This window comes from Dreissena polymorpha, chromosome 11 (assembly GCF_020536995.1).
Source record: "Dreissena polymorpha isolate Duluth1 chromosome 11, UMN_Dpol_1.0, whole genome shotgun sequence".
Lineage (NCBI taxonomy): Eukaryota > Metazoa > Mollusca > Bivalvia > Myida > Dreissenidae > Dreissena > Dreissena polymorpha.
Genome location: NC_068365.1, coordinates 85,488,360 through 85,508,549, shown reverse-complemented (window position 1 = coordinate 85,508,549; position 20,190 = coordinate 85,488,360). Strand labels below are relative to the sequence as shown.

Genomic DNA, 20,190 nt, shown 5'->3' with positions numbered 1-20,190 from the left:
CAAAAGGCACCTGGGTCTGTCTCTACCACTTGGACAAGATTAAGGATCACAAAAGGTACCTGGGTATGTTTCTACCATTTGGACAAGATTAAGTATCACAAAAGGTACCTGGGTCTGTCTCTACCACTAGGGTAAGATTAAGGATATCAAAAGGTACATGGGTCTGTCTCTACCACTTGGACGGAAAAGATTAAGGATCACAAAAGGCACCTGGGTCTGTCTCTACCACTTGGACAAGATTAAGGATCACAAAAGGCACTTGGGTCTGTCTCTTCCACACAGACAAGATTAAGGATCACAAAAGGTACCTGGGTATGTCTCTACCACTTGGACAATATTAAGGATCACAAAAGGTGTCTGGGTCTGTCTCTACCACTAGGGTAAGATTAAGGATCACACAAGGTACCTGGGTCTGTCTCTACCACTAGGGTAAGATTAACGATCACAAACGGTACCTGGGTATGTCTCTACCACTTGAACAAGATTAAGAATCACAAAAGGTACCAAGGTCTGTTTTTACCACAAAGGTAAGATTAAGAATAACAAAAGGTAACTGGGTCTGTCTCTACCACTAGGACAAGATTAAGGATCACAAAAGGTACCAAGGTCTGTCTCTACCACAAATGCAAGATTAAGAATCACAAAAGGTACCTGGTTCTGTCTCAACAACTGGGGTAAGTTTCAGGATCACAAAAGGTACCTGGGTATGTCTCTACCGCTAGGACAATATTAAGGATCACAAAAGGTACCTGGATCTGTCTCTACCACTAGGGTAAGATTAAGGATCACAAATGGTACTTGGGTCTGTCTCAACCACTTGGACAATATTAAGGATCACAAAAGGTACATGGGTCTGTCTGTACCACTAGGGTTATATTAAGAATCACAAAAGGTACCTGGATTTGTCTCTAATACTAGGAACAGATTTAGGATCACAAAAGGTGCATGGTGTGTTTCTACCACTAGGGAAACTTTAAGGATCACAAAAGGTACCTGGGTCTGTCTCAACCACAATGACAAGATTAAGGATCACAAAAGGTGCCTTGAGTCTGTCTGAACCACTAGGGAAACATTAAGGATCACAAAAGGTACCTGGGTCTGTCTTAACCACTAGGGCATGATTAAGGATCACAAAATGTACCTGGGTCTGTCTCTACCACTAGGGCAAGATTAAGGAACACAAAAGGTACCAGTGTATTGATAAAAAGGGCCATTTTGTGTTCACCAGTTAGGATGTAGCAAAAAGGAACAGGGTGCAGCACCCTGAGTTATTTCACTCTAGATCTTCTCAACGTCTTTCACACAACTAACTTGCCAGTATTTCATAATTGGGTTCTCTGCTGTTTCAAGCTCACATTATTATTGGTCACTATACCCTTGGTACCTGCCTTTTAGATGCAACTTGCTAGACATGTGCAGGAATTCATGCAATTGCTTGCTAAGAGGCATGGAGTATAGCAGGCATTTCTCAAGATGTTCACATGCCTTATCTCCTTTCAAATGTTTATCAATTAAGGATAAGCTATATTAACAACTAATTTTATTACACGTGTGTTGCCATGTCCGCATAAACCGCACAACAACTCAATGTCTCAAATTCCATATTTGTTAAATTAAAATATCATTAATATACAAGGCAATCAACACTTCACTATCTATCTAAACACCACTATAACCTGTATAATAGTCAAAATGGGTTAGTAAATATGTAACGATGGTAACAGTGTCTGTCAATGTAATTTCCCATAATTATTAACCAACACTGTTGAATATTACAATTTACATTTTGATATAATACAGTGTTAAAGTATGCTTTTTCTTAAATTAAATATAAAGGTAAAGTATAAGTAAAAATATATCCTTAATAATAAAACATGACTTTGTAATTAAACACTGTTAATAGCTCTTATACAATACTATGGATCAATAATCAATATAAAAAGACAAACAAGGAATGTTAGTATTAATACATAAACAAAGTGATTTTACTATCAATACATGTACAGTGTCCATTTCATTTCAATCATTAATAGTGTGTTTGCTTCCATTTTATATAAGTAAACATACCTTATGTTGATCTTCCTTATTTAATGATTTCTCAGAAAGTGCTTCTACCAAGTATTACACATGTACATGTAACATGGTGTAAAATTACTTGAACTTCATCAATTAATACTCCAAAATTGAATTTCATTGAGAAATGTTGTATTGTAATGATGAAAATATGTTTAAATCTCAAATACTATGTTTTGCTTGTTTTATCTGGAGCAAATAACCTAACTTTTTTTATGTTTATTAAAATTCAAACACAACTTCATTCCAACATGCTTATTTATCTATTTAAAAATAAAAGGAAAACTAACAGAATTATGTTAATGTTAATTTTTCAATCAATCTTGGACTATTTTTGGTTTGGTTTTCTAGTAGTAGTCAGTACAGTAAGTCAGCAAAGTGTGTAACATATTTAATAAAGACATATTTATTCATTTTCTAAATAGTCTAATGCTTTCTTGGTATTTTTTTAAAACAAAATTGTTTTGATACATGCATTGGAACTATCTAACATAACCATAGTTGAAAATTAGCAATAACTAACAAAAATACAAGTACATACAGGAGTATAGATCAGCAAAACATTTAAAAAGCCAACCGTAATTACTCTATGTTTTCGGACACTTAAAAATAATTAAAAAAATTTGTGTCCAAAAACTTAGATACGAAAAATATTCACAAAATACAGGTGTCCGAAAACTTAGAGTCGAAAATTGAAGTGTCCAAAAAAGCGTCAATTGTAATTGACTACGGGTAATAGCACGCGCTTGTAAAATGTCATGCCGTATAGTAAAAATTACAGTAATATGTGTTTGCACTGCATTTTAAATAATTTTGAATGCTTAAATTATTTGACAGATCGTTACTACAATGTTGTACTTTGACCAACGAGTTCAAAGATGAGCATGTGATGTACCGATACTCGCTAGTATGAACCTGTAATTAACACAAAAAAGCAAACAATGAATTCTTTGTTTGTTCATTATTTGCGATAGCTGTTGTCTTACACCTTCCATTGTTCGTAAAACTTGCAATAGGGAGCATCACACTTTGAATCGTTTAGTATTTGTCAGTTATTTTACTGAGAAGGGGAAGTACCATCGCGGTAGATAAAAGCACAGTTCTGCTGTGACGTCACTAATTGCTAAGCTGACCGATACATAGGTCATGTGGTTTAACCACAGACAAAGGATTCACTCATGTGGATTCACTCATGTTAATTGGCACTACCCCTGGTAATTGTCATAACGCGTATGCTATCGGGCGAAACCATTGATTCATACCGGTTTACAAGATTATTTACCCAACAATTCAAATGAAATGGTCCGTTGCCCTAGGGCATGCACCTGTTATGTTTTATGATGTTAATCTGGTTGTAAAACCCCATGATCGAAGTGGCATTAGATATCGAAAACAGGACCGAAATTTGGTAAAATAGCGCTGTAAAATATACTGTCAGAAAACTAAGAGACATTAATTATGGACGAAAACTCGAGTGTCCGAAAATTAAGAGTCAGGAAAAATAATATTTTTTGTAAAAAATGGGGTGTCCGAAAACTTAGAGTGTCCGAAAACATAGAGCAATTACGGTAGTTCTGGAAAACCTTGGCTTCATGCACATGCATGAAGTGTCATTCTCAATAAGCCTTTGCATTCTGCAAGGCTTTTGAGGGACACAATGTTCTGTCTACAATGGTTTTTGTGTAGATGAGACCTCATTTAAACAAAAAATTCCATTAAAGCATAGAGTATAGTCCCTGATTTGGCTGACCTTAATAAATTGTTCATTTGGAGTTACCCAACAGACTCACTAAAATTCCTGTGACTCATATTTGTTAAGCCAACTAGCAGTCTTTTTTTTAGTTCACAAAAACCGACCAGCGTTTGTAAGACTTCCTTAGAAGAAATGACAATTCAGTGTTATACATGGAAAATAAATGTTCATTAAATGTTAGTTTGCCTTTTAATTATGTACAAAATATCTCTAAATAAACCAAGTACCCTATAGGGTTTCTCATCTTTGTATAATGTTATGCCATATAGAAAAAAAAACAATAAAAAAAAACATTCCTACCTACTTACCCACCTTAAACAATTTGGGTCGGGTAACTCCAAACAAACAATTTATTAAGGTCAGCCTTTGCATGTACAGACTGCACAGGCTAATCCGGGACAAAACTTTATGGACATGCATTTAGCCCAGTTTTCCTTGAATAAGGGTCATTTATCAAAAGGCAAACATACATAAACACACACATACAGTGCAAGGATCAATACATACTTCGTTTTTTGAAGTTGTGCAGGCCAGCATCAGAGGCTAAAAATAAAGCAAAACAAAATGGTTGAAGCGACAGACGGACAGAAGTGTTGCATATACACACTTAGGACATGGGCAGTCACAATGACATGTATACCACCAACATGCTTACCATGGTTACAAAATTGTGAAATAGTGACAGCCATACAAAAACCTTACAATGACAAAAACATGTAGATAAATTATACCCCCTCACCCCACAATTTAAATTATATATATTATTATTATATAGTATATATACATGTAGTTCCACAAATTATAACATTATAAAAATCTATATAAAATTGAACCTCACTCTAGGAAAATGGTGCTTATTGCATGTTTGTAAAGCATTGTACCACATTAACTTGTGCAGTTTGCACAGGCTAATCAGGGATAACACTTTCCGCTATAATGAAATTCTTCTTTAACCTTTACCACTTTAGGATACGTATTTTAATGCACTTGTAGTCCCATAGAAAGTTAAATGTAATTAAATACCTTTCTTACTAAATTTAAGTTTTAAAGGCGTAGTTTATTTCCAGCCCTTAGATACTAATGAGCAGCAAACAGCATAAAACCTGAACAGACTGTGATTCTCTGATTATTTTTTGGCATTGATGTGTAGAATGGTTTTTGACCTTAGGTTATTAAAAATAAATATGCAGCGGAAGAATTCAATGCCCAATAAATTTGCACTTATTATAATTTTAGGGAATGCTAACTTTAGTCTCCGCCAAACATGGCCGAACCGCCGGTCATGTCCTGTAAAGTTTTGTAAGGTCCGGCCTGCCGGTCAAATATACTGGACCGATTGTCTGGAAAAAAAAGAAAACCAATTATTTGGTTTGTATAGATTTGTTAACGGCTCTGAAAGTTTTCTGATGTGCAAAAATAGCGATAGCGTCTTTATACACGTGCTTTTCCGTACTAACGCTCTTTCTGCTGACAGAATTTTCCGAGGGCATTTGATTGGTCCATTTTTATGCATCTTACGAATGCGGGTCAGGACGGTCGAATCCATGACGGCCTAGTCGCTTTTAAAACAAGATAATCATAAACCTGATTATTAAAATTTAAATGATACAGATATCAATTTGTGTGGTTGTAATAGCAATAGTAATGTATAATAATGATCATTGTCATTTGAACTGTTATTATTTTGGCTGTCAATGTCCATGCCTGAAAAAGGCTGGTTGTCATTTATTGAGGCCGTTGTCGGTTTAGGCCGTATTGACCAGACTCATATCTGACAATTGCGCGCTAAGCATAGCTTAGGTAAATAAGTATCAGCTACTTTGGTTGGAAAATGTTCTTAAGATATTACAAATGAGCGATTCCCGTTTATATTTACTGTTAACATTCTTTGAACATTTTTTTAAAATATGTTTTAACTTAACAAGACTAGTACCATGTATGGCGTGTATTATTATTTAACATCAGATACAAATGTGTGACCTTAAAATTACTGTGAAACCATTATTAATCGTCAGGCATTAATTTTCATAAATTTCGTCAGTCGACCGATCGGCGATTTTAAGATCCTAACGAACAATCATGCTCTATGTTTGAACAAAAACAAACACTAAGTTGAACAATATTTTAAAACTTTACCGTAGACATGAGGCATCAAATTCCAACATAATCCATGCACACATTCACTGCTGGTTCGTAATCAAGATTAATCCGGTTTTGACACAAAGGGATGTAGATTACACAAGGTACTTAACTGACACGTTACACTACTTTAAAACGCGTGTGCAGTACAGCTGTATCGAATGCGTTGACTTCGTTTATGTAGAATGGTAATGAATTAGCGCTAATTGTTTATAACTTTATTACCCATTAGGTGCATTGTGTTTTTCAGGGGTGTTGCATATTAGCCATCACGCAGCGAATGCCGATAAAAGACAATAAACCAAATGAAAAGATGACGATGTGTGATCAACATGCGTATTTATCACAAATTAATAAAGAATATTTTAATTGCTGTTTGTTGTTTGATTGTTTGCGTTTAACCACACTTATTACTATTTTATATGTATCAATTTATTTATTTTTAAATTATCGACATTATTGATTTATATACCGGTAGTTTACTTTTTATGAACAAACACACACATAGAGTTTATAATTTTAATGTTGATATCAGAATAAAAAAAGCTTTTTATTTGAGAAAAAAAAACAACACTTTACAAACTGGAACCTCTTTCGTATAACACAAACAGTTTTAAAACGGTATTGACAGCATTTTAATAAAAATCATACCAACTAGAACACATACCCATACGATTGTTATCAGTATGGCAATTATAATAATAGAATAAGACTAATTGGTAAGTGGCTTCGCTGTTACAAACACTCGTTAACGGTTATTCGATCCCACTTGTCCGCTAATCATAACAATGAACGTGTGAATGGCATACATTAAGAGGGTCCATTACTGTCCCTATATAACAAAAGACTAGTTAATTGGCATGTGACAAACAGGCCCCACCTCCTGCAGTGATTCTCAAGTGTGTTCCCGCATTCGTACCACGAATTTTCGCAACTGCGATTGATCGCGAATACGTATTACACACAAATCGGATATTGACTGACGCATTTTTTTAAAATTCAAAATCAGAAATCGGCGAATTTAAGTGCTGACGAAATCGTCATTTTTATAAAAATGACGAAATTTTGTGCTGTCGAAAATTAATGGTTTCACAGTAATAGCTTTTTAATCATTTATCATTTTATATCATAAACACCTTGATCCCAGCAATGATACCAAGTTATTTTACTATTATATTCTGTCGGCAGTAGGTCCTGTAAAAAAGAGGAGGTCCTGTATTTTTAACCATTTAACAGGACCTACTGTCCTTTAAAAATTTGCCTAGTTTGGATTTGACTGTAACTTACAACAGTGATTAAATATCCACCATTAATTGGCGCACACAGCAGTGGTTTAAAATGTACATTATAATTATTCCAAGTAAGCTATATTGGAATAAAGTTGTCAACATATTTTTGCCAAAAACACTAGTAATAAGGATAGTAAATAACACCATATTAAGTCTTTGCTTGCCATGAACTGAGACTTCTTCAATCATTCTCAGAAGGAAATAACTACTTTATTAAGCCTAAATAACCGATCTTATATAGATATTTATTAAGCTTCAATTCACTGGGCATGTTGATCAAAACATACAAATAATGGTTGGTGCCGAGCTTGTGTCCAAGCTATCCTTTAATAGTGTTAAATACATTGTGAAATAATATTTATAAACTTACTGTGCTTGTTAATTTATATTTGAAATGTGGTTGCATTTTAATTCTTCCTAATTACTTATAAATGTGCATTTTATCAACTTCACCAATATAATGCTGTCCATTGTATAATATTGAATAACTTTCCATACAATCAAATAAACATGGTAAATGAAGTTTTCTAAACAAGACAATGTTATTGATATTAACATATTTTCATCAGCATAGCAAAAATACTCAATTAGCATATTATTAAGAAAATTTTATTTTGGTTCCCACTAACTATTTTGCCAAGAACAAAACAAAACAAGAGATGTGTTTGTCACAAACACAATGCCCCCTATTGCGCCGGTTTGAAGCCATATATTTGACCTTGAAGGATGACGTTGACCTTGACCTTTCACCACTCTTAATGTGCAGCTCCACGAGAAGTAAGTAAGAGATTGAATGGAGAATTTTTTAATTTTTTATTTTTGACCTTTGACCTTAGAGGATGACCTTGACCTTTCACCACCCAAAATGTGCAGCTCCACAAGATACACATGCATGCCATATATGAAGTTGCTATCTTAAATAGTGAAAAAGTTATGGCCAATGTTAACCTTTACAGACCATGGACAGACGCCATATATTAGACATTTGACCTTGAAGGATGACCTTGACCTTTCACCACTCAAAATGTGCAGCTCCAAAAGATACACGTGCATGCCAAATATCAAGTTGCTATGTTAAATATTGAAAAAGTTATGACCATTTAAGTTTTCGGACGGACGGACGAACTGACATGCTGAAGGACAGTTCAACTGCTACATGCCAGTGCCCTACTGGGGGCATAAATATGTAATACGAGACAACTTTGACTGACATACTGAAGGACAGTTCAACTGCTACATGCCAGTGCCCTACCGGGGGCATAAATATGTTATACCAGACAACTTCTTCAGATTTGGTACACTTACATAATTCATAATGTTTCAGAATAATATTTATGCTGCATCAGATAGTATAACATGTCAACATAATGATATCTGTCCATCTTAATTTTCTTTTGCACTTTTTCACGGTATTTAGCACATTTTTGACACCTAGGTAAAAAAGTTTCATATTAACTACCAATTTGATTTTGTTAATATACAGTTACATAAAGAGGCTATTCTCTACTATAGAGGATTTCACTCTAATATTTGAATATTGTCTACACAAAAAGTACTCAAAGAAAAGAATTGTAATAGGTAAAATGACATCATACTAAATATAATAATGTTTTTATGAATGTTGTGCAATAAAACAATGTACCAAATTATGTCCATTATGGAAACGTAAAGGTCTCAAAAATTGTAACAAGAGCACCGCATAACGGGTGCCACGCTCGGCTGCGAAAGTTTGTTGGATTTTTTTTTTTTTTAGAGGTCACAGTGACCTTGACCTTTGACCTAGTGACCCAACAAGAGATGTGTTTGTCAGAAACACAATGCCCCCTACTGTGCCGCATTGAAATATAATTTCTAGTTATAATTTGGCAGGTATAGAAATCATCTCCCTTTAAAGGTTATTACTTCCCTTGAATTTTGTCCAAACCAACCGGGGGGGGGGGGGGGGGGGGGGGTCTCACTTTCAATTATGACCGTGTCAGACATCACTGACAACCAAGGCCTGTGGTTTAAAAGAGATCATAGCCAAAGTTGATCATGTATCTATGGACCTAAGTCCACAGGTATGTAATGAGCATCAAAGAAATGATAATTATATCATTTAAAATAAAGAGCTGCGCCATGAGCGCATGATACGCCCGTCGTTCGCCAATGAAGTAGTAAGGTAATAAATAACCCTTTGAATCATTTTTTTACTTCAGTTTATTTGTATTTGAATACATGGTTTATTTTATAAGTACATGAGCATGGAGCGCCGTCTCCTTGACATTCAACAAAGTCCCATAACTGTGGAACAACAATTCAGAATTCCGTCAAAAACGAAAGGGGATCAGGGTTTATCAATATTAAGATTGTGTTGAAATTTGAAAAAAATCCATCGAAGGATATTTGAGCTACGGTAGGACATTCAATGAAATAACGAAATTTTGACGAACAAAGTCCCATAACTCTGGAACGACAATTCAGAATTCCGTCAAAAACGAAAGGGGATCAGGGTTTATCAATATTAAGATTGTGTTGAAATTTGAAAAAAATCCATCGAAGGATATTTGAGCTACAGTAGGACATTCAATGAAATCACGAAATTTTGACGAACAAAGTCCCATAACTCTGGAACAACAATTCAGAATTCCGTCAAAAACGAAAGGGGATCAGGGTTTATCAATATTAAGATTGTGTTGAAATTTGAAAAAAATCCATCGAAGGATATTTGAGCTACAGTAGGACATTCAATGAAATCACGAAATTTTGACGAACAAAGTCCCATAACTCTGGAACGACAATTCAGAATTCCGTCAAAAACGAAAGGGGATCAGGGTTTATCAATATTAAGATTGTGTTAAAATTTGAAGAAAATCTGTCAAAGGATATTTGACGTAGCGTACGACATTAACAGACGGACAGACGGACGCGGGGTATACCATAATACGTCCCGTCATAGACGGGCGTATAAAAACCTTTGACAAATAAATCATTTGGGTTATAAATAATCTAAATAATAAATCTGTACAGTAACTGTAAAAAGAACTTCAATTCTTGGTAAGGAAATAAAAATTATATAATATGAGATTTATGAATTATATAAATTACTTCCCTCGAAAATAATTGTCTGTAACAAATCTCTATTTTTAGTAGCAAATAATTAAAAGCCACTATACCGTGAGGGTAGATTCACCACTCAAAATGTGCAGCTCCATGAGATACACATGCATGCCAAATATATAAAGTAGCTATGTTCAATATTGAATAATTATCTCCTTTTAAAGCTTATTACTTCCATTAAATTTGTATTTTTTACCGTAGACCGTAAAGGATGACCTTGACCATTTACCACAATGTGTTTGTCAGAAACACAATGCCGCCTACTGTGCCGCTTTGATTTATTTAACAAAAATATATACGTGGCAGGTCAGATAACTATGTCCATTTTAAAGCTTATTACTTCCCTTGACTTTCTTTTTTCGACCTTAGACCTTGAAAGATGATGTTCACCTTGGAATTTTACCACAAAAAATGTGCAGCTCCATGAGATACACATGCATGTCAAGTATCAAGTTGCTATCTTCAATATTTAAAAAGTTATGGCCAATGTTAAGGTTTTAGCACGACGCCTACTGCTATGACAATAGCTCGTGTTTTCTCCAAATACAGCCGAGCTAAAAACTAATTTCAAATGCCCTCTGAAATATATTTAAAACGCAATGTCAAGTCTTAACATCTTTTTACAGCTACACTTGTTTATTGCATTATAAACAAGAATAATTTGTGTTCTGGTGTCAAGAAATCTCTGTGAATAATGTGTTTTATGTTAGAATTGTGGTAGGATTGCTTAAACTACTCTAATATCAAGCCACAAATGACCATCTGCACAGATGATTTTTATGAAGAATTGACGTCAACAATTTTCAAAAAAGCAAGTAACGGCTTTAATTGGGGGTCATGTCAATCAAATACCACAGGCTATGGTATCTGAATCTGTTTAAGACAGTTTAATCAGGAATTTAAATCAAGTGTAGCAAGAAGATGAGTCTTAACAGGGAGACTGTTTTCTTGAATTCCTCACATTTACAACATTGGACAGTTTGGACAAAGAAATTATTGAACCCGGTCCAACCTGTTATCCTGACATCCAATCAGCTGTCACATCTTTTCATTGGGTCTGATTTGTTCTGGCATATGACAATATACATTTTCACAAAATTGGTAATCAAAATTTCTTTTATCAAATAAACAATAACTAACGGAATAAGACATTTTTACCAAGTACAAGCCAGTTCTCACTTTAGGGATATTTATTTTTCAGTTGTTTTCATGAAAAATTACTTAAAGATTATTTTTCAAACTTAAAAAGCTGTCTTTCTTAAAACCAAAAATTGACACAATTAATTTTTTCAGTCCAGACTTGTACAGACTACAGGGCTTCAATATGACAAAGCAGTTTAAACATTTTGTGTAATACAAGACCATTTGAATAAATGAATTCTAAAGGTGACACTGCAGTATTAGATCAGAAGCAAAAATTTGCATTTATGTAATGGAAAAATATTCTTGTTTCATGCATGTCTTAACTTTTATCATCACAATCCGGGTATTGTTTGAGGACCACCACTTTTCAGAATATGTTTAATGCAGGACGTAATGGGATAGCCTTAAGATATGTGCAGACGAGATTTAAACAAATTATGGGAAGCTATTCAAATGTCAATCATATCACAGTACCCTGGCGATCACCGTGTCAATCTTATCAATTGAAAAGCCTTGGTTTTTTACCCTTAAGAATTATTCGTCACGATTTGCAAAAAAAATGTTGAAATGTGCAAAAGCCTTACAATTGATTGTGAGCATTTTAACATGCGTCGATTCTGCAGTAACTTTGTGTTCAAAATTCTGTCAAAATATCCGTGATTGACAAGTCGGGTCAAAGGGCAGCAAAGAATTGAAAAGAGCTCAAAGGTGATTTATTTAAGTCAAATTACTTTAATGACAGTAAAATTGTTCTTTATGTTCCTTAAGCAAATTAGCTTTCATTGAATCACACGCTTCAAGAGAGATTTAAAAACATATATTTCTTCAGTTAATTACACTAATGACTGCCATTTTATTTTTAGAAGATATTTGTTGACAGTTTAAGAGGATTTCACTTTTAACATTTTAGTGTCTCTCTAGTTATTCAAACAATATTGGAAAGACATCTTCAAAGTAAATTTGTGTTGTAAATTTTGTAAATGACATGATTCAGTGGCTTGATAAAAATTTAACAAGTTAATTTAACCTTGGCTAAAAACTGCCTCAAACATTGCTGTGCTTTAATTAATGTAATTTATTAACCTGTAAATTTTTAAGCATACCTGTAAATATTCAATATGTCTCTTAATATACTGGAACTGCCCATGCATTTAATCATAACTTTTTAACTATAAATATTTCCTAATTAAATATTTGTCAACCTTTCTTCTTCAAGTTATTATTTTAAAGCTCTTTTACTTGAATGTTGATGGTGAAAATAAGATTGTATCACAATGAGGATGAAACTTAGACTGTATCATAATGAGGGTGAAACTAAGACTGTATCACAATGAGGGTGAAACTTAGACTGTATCACAATGAGGGTGAAACTTAGACTATATCATAATGAGGAGGAAACTAAGCCTGTATCACAATGAGGGTGAATCTAAGACTTATCACAATGAGGGTGAAACTTAGACTTTATCACCATGAGGGTGAAACTAAGACTGTATCACAATGAGGATGAAACTTAGAAAGTATCACAATAAGGGTAAAACTTAGACTGTAACACAATTAGAGTGAAACTTAGACTGTATCACAATGAGTGTGAAACTTAGACTTAATCAATATGATGAAGAAACTTGGACTGTATCACAATGAGGGTGAACTTTGAATGTATCACAATCAGGGTGAAACTTAGACTTAATCACAATGAGGAAGAAACTTTGACTGTATCACTATGAGGGTGAAACTTAGACTGTATCACAATGAGGGTGAAAAACTGCTTCAAACATTGCTGTGTTTTAATTAATGTAATTTATTAACCTGTTTTTGTTTAAGTAAACCTGTAAATATTCAATATGTCTTTTAATATACTGGAACTGCCCATGCATTTAATCATAACTTTTAAACTATAAATATTTCCTAAATAAATATTTATCAACCTTTCTTCTTAAAGTTATTATTTTAAAGCTCTTTTACTTGAATGTTGATAGTGAAACTAAGATTGTATCACAATGAGGATGAAACTAAGACTGTATCATAATGAGGGTGAAACTAAGATTGTATCATAATGAGGGTGAAACTAAGACTGTATCACAATGAGGGTGAAACTTAGACCATATCATAATGAGGGTGAAACAAAGATTGTATCATAATGAGGGTGAAACGAAGATTGTATCACAATGAGGATGAAACTTAGACTGTATCATAATGAAGGTGAAACTAAGATTGTATCATAATGAGGGTGAAACTAAGACTGTATCACAATGAGGGTGAAACTTAGACCATATCATAATGAGGGTGAAACAAAGATTGTATCATAATGAGGGTGAAACTAAGATTGTATCACAATGAGGATGAAACTTAGACTGTATCATAATGAAGGTGAAACTAAGATTGTATCATAATGAGGGTGAAACTAAGACTGTATCACAATGAGGGTGAAACTTAGACTGCATCATAATGAGGGTGAAACTAAGATTGTATCACAATGAGGATGAAACTTAGACTTATCATTATGAGGGTGAAACTAAGACTGTATCACAAGGAGGGTGAAACTAAAACTGCATCACAATGAATATGAAACTTAGACTTTATCACAATGAGGGTGAAACTAAGACTGTATCACAATGAGGATGAAACTTGGAAAGTATCACAATGAGGAAGAAACTTAGACTGTATCACAATGAGGGTGAAACTTAGACTGTATCACAATGAGTGTGAAACTTAGACTTAATCAATATGATGAAGAAACTTGGACTGTATCACAATGAGGGTGAAACTTAGACTGTATCACAATCAGGGTGAAACTTAGACTTAATCACAATGAGGAAGAAACTTTGACTGTATCACTATGAGGGTGAAACTTAGACTGTATCACAATGAGGGTGAAACTTAGACTGTAAGCAACGAAGGTGAAACTTAGACTGTATGGCAATGAGAGTGAAACTTAGACTGAATGGCAATGAATAGGTTACTCAAATAGGACAGTTTTGTACTTAACCCTCATCATGTGCCCTAGAACTGTATGCGCCAAACTTTGTTGTGAAGTCAACTGTTGAACCTTTGAGTAATGTTTTTTTTCACAAGGAGCTTCAGGTAGAATTCTATTACCAGATTACAGCTCCCTGCTCACCACTGTTCATTAGTCTAGCAGCAGTGAATCATTTTATCCCATATTGACAAGTGTTAAATTACTACTAAAGTTTCCAACATTTATGAACTTTCAAGATTAAAGCCATTGTTTGCCAAAAGGGCCCTAATTAGTCTGCTACAATACTGGGGACAATCTCATGAAGGGATCTCAGCTGCAAGGAAAGGGGGCTAAAACTGGAGCCCTAACTCAGGTCCTTTAAATCAACATAGTCTAGTTATGTATTAATGATTCTTATTTGTTTTCTTCTTTTTAATCAGATAAAAGAAATACAAAAGAAAATGTTACAGGTTGTGTTCATGGCTCTTTTCAATGCTCAAATGATATGATAACAAATCAAATTGCATGAAATGGAATCAAAATCCAGGACATAAATTTAAGGAGAAAAGCATCATTATTTGAATACAATTTAGCTCGGAATGATATACCTTCATTAGGCCCTGCATGATATAGACTTGGGAGTTTTATGGTAATCTTACATACTAAGGTAATTGGTTAGGTGTTATTTAATAATAAGCAACACAGGATTTTGCCTCCTTGAGTTTGTGTCTAGTTGCCAGGGTAAATTGCTCAATGTAAAGGGACCAATTAAAGACATTTGATCCTTGGAGGATGAAAGGGCTTCCACAGATTCCAAATACTAGTACTGAGACATACATATCATAAACATTATATTACGCTTTTCTGATATATATTTCATACTTAATTGATCATTAATTTATTCAGTTAGGTCAAAAAGTGTATTCTTACTATATTAATACTTTGTGTGCATTTAAAATGTCATCAGAATTGTGACGTCATTCATACATGATTTATTTGGTTTTTAAATCTCGTATATTTAACATATTGTATGTAAATGAAAAACAGACCACTGTTGGAATGTCAGCCTTTGATGCTCATAATGAAGTGCAACCTTACAATAATATAACATTTTATTTTCAAAAAGAAATTCAATTTACACAGTCTATAAATGCAAAGTCATCACATGGATTTCAATGTTTCTAATAAGGTGGAAAAATACTCAATAGGTAAAAGCACCGGTAAAAAATAATATGCAAATGATTATGCATAGAAACGAGAGAATTTGCATCAACTTAGCTGAAAGTTGAACACCACAAAGATTCAAATGATTTAATAGTAGATCAATGGTGAAGTGAGAAGAGTTTAAACAAGACTATATTGTCAAGCAATATGGTCCCTTACCGGTGAAACTCCACCATTTTCAGCAATATTTCTAGTCTATTCGTTGCAATAGAAACCAGAATTTTTGACGTAGGAACAAAATGAAAAGACATGCATAATCTCCATATTGCCATCCATCCATGTTTCAAGTTTCATGAAAAAATTTGAAGAACTTTTAAAGATATTGCAGGATCCATCATTTTCAGCAATATTTCTAGTCTATCTGTTGCATATAGCAACCAGAATTCTTAAGGTAGGAACAAAATGAAATGGCGTGCATAATCTCCATATTGCAATCTATCCATGTTTCAAGTTTCATAAAAAAAATTATGAAGAACATTTGAAGTTATCGCAGGATCCAAAAAAGTGTGACAGACAGACAGACTCACGAACACACAGTGTGCAAACCATAAGTCCCTTCCAGTTTCACCTGTAGGGGACAAAAAAATTGCAACTCCTTACTTCTTAAGTGATTTACATTTAAAAGATAACTTTTCCTTTCCAAAATATCCCTTTAATACAAAACCATATAATGTGGTTTAAAATTCATCAATTATTAGATAAAATAGACAATGTTATAATCTTTGTATCTTTATTACTTGATAAAATCTTTCTGAGCTATTATTTATGCAAATCTAAAATCTTTATTACAACAATAAAGTGGAATAACTGAATGATTTAGTGAAATTAAAACATTATCAGGTGCAAAACACTTCTGAGTTACAACATTATTTAAAATGCAGATTCGGCTTTACGCACAGAAAAAAAAACATTCACAGATTGTCATTTAGTCTTAGGCTAAAATCTTCAACCTTCAATCATTGATGATCAAGCCTTTGTTTTTATGTCATTGCTGCACTTTGTAAGTCCTTTGGGAAATACATTTACTGAAATGTAACCTGTTATGGCAAACAATTCATCTAATTACAAACAAAAAACAATTATTTCTGCTGTTACTTTTTTTATTAAGTATTATTTAGTATTGTATTAAGTACACAATCTGTTGTACTCAAAGGAATAATATATGTGTTTCAAAAACTGAATTTCAGCATCAATTTAATTGTATGGATATTATAAAGGTGGACACAAGTTTATGTAGTTACAACAGTTTGATTGTCCCAGGTTTTAACCTATGCATGCAACATTTTATTCCCTGGACATTTCTCAGGGATTTTAAAGCTCACAAATAATGTAGAGGAAATTTTGCCAATCAGTATGGGTTAACAACGCTAGGAACCGTAACCGTGACTGCCTGTGTGGATAACTGCAGTAAAATAAAGCAGACGACGAATGCGAGGCTAGGAGCGTCTGCTCTAACCACCGCATCTGCCTGTTTATAGTTCCCATTGATACACTACATAGTGTGTATGTCTTCAGAAGTATTTAACACCTTGTAAGACAACGTTGGCCAGTCTAGTGTTTATCATTGAAATCTGTACATATTAGCTTCTTTCAGGGACAACAGGGCTTAATGCATGTCAGATAAGATTAGCCTGTGCACACTGATTAGCTGTATCAATGATTTGGAAAAAAACACATCTTGACCTGTGCTTTAAGACCTACTCTTTATAAATTTGAATTGGTTGTGGTTATTTCAAACTTGCGATATAAAAAGCCTTAACATAATTTTGAAAACTGAGTTGTTTCTAAGATTATACAACAGCGAACAAATTCAGTGCCTTCAGCGCTTTGATTTTTCTTGATTGAGGGAAAGGGCCTTGCCTTCCATTTTTTGGGAAAAAATCATCAACTGAGAAAGGGTAAAATAAGTAAAGCTTGAAATTTGGGAAAGAATGCATAATGTTAAAGAAATTCTCTATGGGGAAGGGGCCCTTAAAAGGCGGCTGCCCTTGCTAAAGAAGGAAAAAAGCCATGCATATGGTAACCTTGCAGTCCCCTATGGGACAATTAAGACCTTATATAGGCTTGAGCGTAAGTCATTATATATGTTGGGTTGCTATTCAATTGATTAAGCTTAAGTAATATGATAAGAGAAATGTCAGCATTTTGCCATGGCATACCATTCAAACATACCGCTAATAAGTGTTCTGGTGCCACTTATAAGTGCTCATGTGTGGATGCAGATGCATCTCCTTACAAACCGCTGTAACTGTGAGAGGTGACATTGACACTGCATGTCTTGTGACAGCGCAATTACTTGTTACCTTGGAGACACTTAATAATGAGCAGAATTAACATGATAAACACTACACATGGTCATTTGTGACCAGGGATTTGCAGAATTTTTATGGTCGGTGTTACAAATGACACTAAAATCTGGGTTATGTTTTTGTTTCTTTATGTGATATGGTTAGTGTCAGCCAGGGGTTTTTTTTAGAAAAAGGGGAAGACGCTGGACGCTGGGTAAAAGGGGAAAATCGAGCGCGAAAGAGACACATTTGGGGAAAAAATAAAAACTGTACATTTCAATGTCTATAACTCACCTACAGACTTCAGGTTTTTTTTTAAGAAAAGAGGCATGTCTCTGACCTTTTTGTTCTTAAACACATGAACAAGTATGATATTAAAGTCAAAGTCCTAAATAAAGTTGCAGGCGTAGATCTAATAACGGGAAATGTTTTCAACTGGGGCCGGGGAACGATGTCAATATTATGACTTCAATTTCATGATGAATGGGTTGACGATCTAGATCTGCTACAGTATTGGAAGGGAAAGGTGCGGCAGCTGCCGATTGTCTACTTTCACTTTCTCAATAATCCGACAGTATTAATCGATGTTGATTACATGTACCTCCGAATCCTGCAGGGTTTCAGCGGTTTTTGATGATTCATTCTTAAAAAATGCGTCAACGCAATTAATATTTTCAAAGTCCGAACGTTTTATTTTGTTCGTGTATGAAAGCCAATTGTGAGACTTTTTTCTGTTTTAACGTTTATATCTTGGCTTTCACATAACCCGGATGAAATTCGACTGGTTTCCGGTAATTAATTGACGAAACACCCTTCTTGTGCAAGACCGGAATCCAGTAAAATAGTCACATGATTAATACGATTAGTTGCCCTGTTTCCATGACGTAATTTAAGAGCTATATATCACTGGGATTCCCAGATTTGAGTGTTCGTCAGGAGAGAGAGAGAGAGCGAGATCGTTGTACATAGTACAAATTGGATAAGTGTCGACTTCTCAAAAGAAAAAAAACCATTTCTTTGAGGGTAAAATATTATATTTTGGTGAAAAATTATATTTTTGGAGGGGAAATGGTATTTTTAGGGGAAAAATTCTGGTAGGGGAAGACGCCGAATATCGGCGTCACTTTCTTAGTAAAAAAACCCCTGTCAGCAAATTAAATCCCTTAATAACACAATATTTTTTACTAATTATTTGTTACAATAGCTTTTTTTATCCTGAGTCCTGAATACTCTAACTGGCCCTAGAGTATTCATTAACCTGTTTATTGTCTGTTATTTTATAATGCAAACAAACAGGTATTGTTTAAAGTATCATTTACTCAACCATTACACTATCCAATACAAAAGATTATGGTTAAAGTGTTTAATTGTTATATTAACTAATAGAGTAATCATTTAAATATGTTTTGTCTAATGATTATAAGCTTAACTTGAATTCCAAACCTTACTGTCCATGTCCGAACTTCAAGGAAGCTAGTCCAACTGTCATCTTGCAATGATTCTATTGGTTATATTGATTTCTAAGTGACTTTACATTGTATAATTATAATAATACGACTACAAGTTACAATTAGACACTATTTCATTGTTGTTGAATGTTCATATGTGTTGTTATTTGTGCAAAATTCGCCATGCCTAAAAGGATTTTTTCAGCTGCTGAAATATTTCGGATATTGTACCGTAATATTTCTTCTCTGTCACAACTGCATTTTTGTGTAAGGTCAGAGAGAAATATATTTGTTTATTGTTAGATGTAGAATCTTTTGTTCATCTATATTTGCTCATAAAATGTTTTTTTGTTAGTTAAAATATAATATTATTGTTGAATGATTGCCGCTAGAGAACTTTGTTTAGGATTTAGGATTCCTAAATGCATTTGATTGGTTATCGCAATCATAAGTCGTTATGATTGGCTTAGCCAAATTCCTAAGACATTTCTATTGGTTGGTGCGCAAAATCCTAAATCCTAAGTGCTTAGCGCCAGGTATAAATAGCGCCGATAAACAACTTTTGGCATCACTTTTTGAAAGTTCGTGTAAAATCTATTTATCCCTTAGTTTAGAATTAGAGTACTATATCTTCGTATGGCGTGATTCACCATTCCAAAGATGGTAAGCGTTTTTTTGTTCGATTAAATGAGCGCTTCGTTAGGAACTCCAGAGAGCTTTAAATATGATGAAATTTTATCGGCATTATTAAAATTATGGCTAATACTGTTCAATGATA

At 34.0% G+C, this 20,190-nt stretch overlaps 1 protein-coding gene across 1 annotated transcript in view; it reads right to left on the bottom strand.

Annotated features, from left to right (window-relative positions):
* Nucleotides 1-19,734, bottom strand: part of LOC127851610 (discoidin domain-containing receptor 2-like) — a 177,726-nt gene extending 157,992 nt beyond the window's left edge. Inside the window, exons 1-2 of the mRNA XM_052385439.1 lie at nt 19,413-19,734; nt 4,334-4,369 (exon numbers count right to left, since the gene is read on the bottom strand). Coding sequence (XP_052241399.1) covers nt 4,334-4,369; nt 19,413-19,419 — 43 coding nt within the window. The 5' untranslated portion in view covers nt 19,420-19,734. The remainder of the gene's footprint in view (nt 1-4,333; nt 4,370-19,412) is intronic.
* Nucleotides 19,735-20,190: the final 456 nt, after the last annotated feature.